At 46.9% G+C, this 4,358-nt stretch overlaps 1 protein-coding gene across 1 annotated transcript; it reads right to left on the bottom strand.

The window, feature by feature from the left end:
* Window positions 1-452: 452 nt before the first annotated feature.
* LOC104493165 (CST complex subunit CTC1-like) lies at window positions 453-4,243 on the bottom strand (the record flags this gene model as incomplete). The annotated part of the gene is made up of 8 exons (XM_010135796.1): window positions 453-612; window positions 697-783; window positions 1,030-1,195; window positions 1,663-1,772; window positions 2,576-2,621; window positions 2,860-3,037; window positions 3,331-3,420; window positions 3,781-4,243. Coding segments are annotated over 8 exons (1,300 nt in total), but the record flags the coding sequence as incomplete, so codon positions are not given.
* Between the last annotated feature and the right edge of the window lie 115 nt (window positions 4,244-4,358).

The following is a 4,358-nucleotide window of genomic DNA, read 5'->3' as shown; positions in this document are numbered from 1 at the left end:
GTATAAGAGAGAGAACGGGGAGGGCCACTGAATCTTTTAACCTTCCCCTAAATTAAGTATGCAAAAGATTAAAGAACTTCATTACATTTCTGATGAGTGTCTTGGGAAAAGTTTGTACAGGGAGAAAAATCAGCTGCTGCAAGGTGCTGAACCCCAACGGCAGTGAGCATGGGAAAACGAGAGCTTTAACAGAGTGGGATTCTCCCCACTTCACCCATGTCCTCGCTTTGCCCCTAGTCCTAGCTGCCAGCCTGCCTGGAATCAGGTACAATACTTCTAATCAGTTGTCGCTTTGATCCCTTTCTAACATGCAAGGCCTTTTCAGACACTGGAAAAAGAGGTTTTGGAATTGGGACAGGAAATCTGACTTTGTCTACATGATAGCAAAGGATGTGTCAGAGTAGGAAATCTGCAAGACTCCTCACAAATTATCTCTGTGGAAGTTTGAATACCTCTTTGAAGATGCTGCTGCAAAGTGAGCAAACCCACTGCAAGGACAGAGTCAGTACACAGGACAAGTGGCATAAAATCCGTGCCTGGGGCAGGTTTTGCAGGTCAGGTTGCAAGCTGGATAGAAACACTAGCGAGGGGGATGAGGCTTCTCCTGCAGGACTAGAAGAAATTGGAACATGAGAAATTTGGAACATATAAACCTTTCTTGGAATACTGTAAGGTAGGAACGCACCCTGAACTCACCTGGAAGGAAAAGGTAGGTGAGAAGCTGGCAGAGATATGATGCTCACACAGCTGGCAGCAATGTATGTGCAATAAACATTATGGAATCTGCAAAATGAAAGAGTAGATGTCAGAAGGAGCTCGTAGAAACAAAACCACTCGGTTTTCTTGGGATGGGTGGGCTGATCTTGATCTTTAACATGGTAGGAAAACTATAATAAGGGATTGGGAGACATGAAGGTATGGATGAGGGATGAGGAAAGGCCACATGAGAGAAGAGATTAAGAGATGGTTTCAAAGACAGTAAGAAAGGTCAGAGCTGTAGCCTAGATCAGGACTCTAAAGATGAGGTACCTTGAGATTTTCCGTTCCAAGTTCTGGAAGAGGATCTTGGCTCCAGGTAGCAAACCCCAGAGATGCTGCAGGTAGGTGGCAGCAATGTAAATGTCCATCACAACAGGGGAGCCTGGAGCAACTGAGACACTGAGCTTCACACTGTGATCACTGGCTAGCAGATTCCCTGAGGAGGCACAGCAGCACACACACCGTGAGCTCACTCACAGAAAGACAGCATAGTCTGTCACAGAGCTGGACCTGTTGGAGCCGTTCTCCCTCTCATCACAATGAGGCTATCACAGTTCCACCTCTCAGATTTTCCAGGGACGGTATTCCCATTTCCACCCCCAACACACATGCAGTGCAGTTTCCCAGTCCTCTGACACGCAATGAGATGCAACATCCTGGCACACTTCCACTAGTCTCAGACACAGGAGCACAGTGCACTTAGCCAAGTGCAGAAGAAGGGGAAGACGTGACGATTCTATCTTCGCTGTTCTGACCACATCCCACCCTTGATCTAATTTTCACCTCCTCTCTATGGTGTCATTTGCTCCCTCCTACCCACCTCTTAGCCAAGTGCACTGTCTCTGAAGCAGAAAGAAGGAAGAATCATTCTTTTATTACCTTACACGCTGTCACAACCCTTACCTTTCTGCTTTGGAAGGTTGACAGTCACAGAAGGCTTCTCATTCTTGGGAGAGGCACACAAGGTCCTCTCCACTATCTCACCAGAGAAAGAAACTAGGGAACCTGTGAAACTGAGAGCAGACCAGGATTTCTCTCCAGCCTGAAGACAAAGGCAGCAGAAGAATGCCTGACTTCAAGACTGTCACAAAGGACGGGGTGAAGTAGAGTGCTGTTGCTTGAGCCTGGCTTCAGGGGAACCTGCCCCTGAGCACCTGAGATACTGGACTGAGGGCAGCTTGCTGCAGCCTACCCAGGGACAAGAGGCCCCTTTAACTCACTTTCTGCTTCTTCAGGCCCAGCAGTGAAGAGGAAAAAGGGAGAGGCGTTACACCATTCCTATCTGCTTAACTCCTAATTGTTTTTCTTAATTAGAAGAGACAGCCAAGCAAAGAAAAACTCAGGTTACCATAAGGCCCTGGTGAAGATTTCAGTGTGCATGCATATCACCCCAGATTAAACATGTTTTGAACAGAAAAGCTTCTAACTTTAGTATTTGAGCAAGTTACTCTAAAACAATAATAATAAAAAAAACCCCTACAACAAAAATCTATCACATATTCAGCCTCCTTTTCCATGCTGTGCCTGTTTCCAGTTCTGACAGGAATTTAGCAGAGACCTTCGGAACCTAGTCCACACCAGTAGCAGATCAAACCTTTTCTGGACACCATTTTGCAGTCTTGTCACCCGCAATCACTTCAGCTTTGATAAACGGGAAGGGGGCAGTCTGGACTACTTGCACATAAGAATATTTTCAAACCGTATTCCCAGGGCAGATAATTCATTGCTGTTGAATGTAGTACTGTCTCCAACTAAAATGAATACAGACCCATTCCCTAAGACACGGTCACGGGTAATTTGGGGCTGACCAACATACCTGTTGCTAAGTACCTCTGGAATGGAGGAAATTCTCTGGTCCATGCCTGTCAGCTGGAAGTGGGAGGGACACAGCATCAGATGGATTGTAGTTTATAGTTATCCCTGGCCAGAGTGGTACAGACAAGCTCTGCATGCTTAGTGCTACGGCAGGCAACTGATGCTTCCTTCCCAGATTAATTCTGAGGCAGGAAAATGTGAAGCCCAGCAGCAGCCTCTAACGGAGCTTAGAGCAGAACAGTCCCATCAACACTGATAATTTTCTAAGCCAGTTCTAGAAGCCACCTGTGAAAGCCCAGAGCAATGAGGCAGTGCATACCTGGCGCTCGGTCAGACAGGAGATCCATGTCTCATGCTGTAAGTGCCAGGTATCTTGGACAGGCAGGCACAGGGGGCAGGACAACCTGCTCAGGAACTTCACTGGCACAGGTGGAAAACAGATCTTGTCAAACACTTCCAAGTCCTGAGAGAAGAACAATAAGGCAAGAAAGAAGACTATTAAAGGAAGGAGATGAAAGCTGTACAGGGAAAAAAGAAAAATGGCCACTGAAGGACAAAAGTTTAAAGAAAAAAAAAATCCACTGAGCTCAGAGCTCTGAGAATTTTAACCGAACACAGAACTGAAGCAGTTCTTTGGCAAGACAGATGGGAATTCCAAGCCTCAAAGAGATTTTAGTCACCCTCTGACTCCTCGACAGCCACATGCAGTTCAGCAAAAGCCTCCAAGAGGAAACAGCAAGACACCCTCTCTCTTACCGAGCAGTGAGGCACAATGAAGCGATACAGCCCATCCAGGTGCAGAAATGGAAACCATCGTAGAGACTTCCCCATAAAGAGCAGTAATGCCTGGCAGGGGAGGGGAGAAGAAACAGAGAAAAGGTGATGAGAAAATATAGGGAAAAGACAAGAAATTTAAAATACAGCAAGAAGAGAGCAAGCCCAGCAGCAGATATCTTGACCGAGAAGTAAGGTTAGCACAATCAAGGGTAAAAGAAGGTGGATGCATTTACAGAAAAGTGACAGAGAGGAGATGGAACTTCCTTGAGGTGGCACAAGGAAGTTACCTGCAAAAACATACATCTGCACCCAACACAAAAATCACTTTCCCAGTGATTAGAAACTTAGATACTTAATTATCACACGTGTCCCTGAGGAGCCAGCCCCCAGCCTTATCAAACCACAGCCCTGAGTTGCCCCCTGCCTCACTTCTTGCCGTGTCGTGCCCTCTTCTCCATCACAGCTGGTCTCCTCCAGCACTGGTAGATTCCCAGTTTCTCTGGGGTGGTTCCAGAGCTGAGGTCTGCCCAGCCACAGCACTGTGGCCTGGAAGCTACACTGCAGCTCCTGTCCTTCTCCATCTTCTTTTCTGGGTAGTTGATAATTGCGTAACATAAGACCCTCTTTCTGGGTAACCAAGAAGAGGCGAGATACACAGCTGGTTCTTCCAGTGCTGCTCTGCTCCCCCTCACACTTCTCATCCCTGTGGTATTCTGGCTTGGGCTCCTCCAATTTCAGCAATTTTGCCTCCGGTTTTTCTCTCTCAGATGTTAAGCTGCCATCATCCTCCTTCCTCAAAGAGGAGCTGTTTCCACTCCTAAGATCTTTCTGGATTCGTCCTTCAGCAACATGGAGAACCTGAACATCCTCAAAGTAGAACTGCACATAAACACTGAAACAACAAATGGTAGGAGTGAAACGCCCTGTTCCTGACAGGTGGCTCTCTGAAACAAGCAGTCATTTGGGAAAGGCACTTCTGGTGAGTGACCTGCAGGTGTATTCAGCAG

This window comes from Buceros rhinoceros, unplaced genomic scaffold (assembly GCF_000710305.1).
Source record: "Buceros rhinoceros silvestris isolate BGI_N320 unplaced genomic scaffold, ASM71030v1 scaffold4405, whole genome shotgun sequence".
Taxonomy (NCBI): Eukaryota; Metazoa; Chordata; class Aves; order Bucerotiformes; family Bucerotidae; genus Buceros; species Buceros rhinoceros.
The sequence above is the reverse complement of the archived record's forward strand: the minus strand, read 5'-3'. Positions and strand labels throughout refer to the sequence as shown.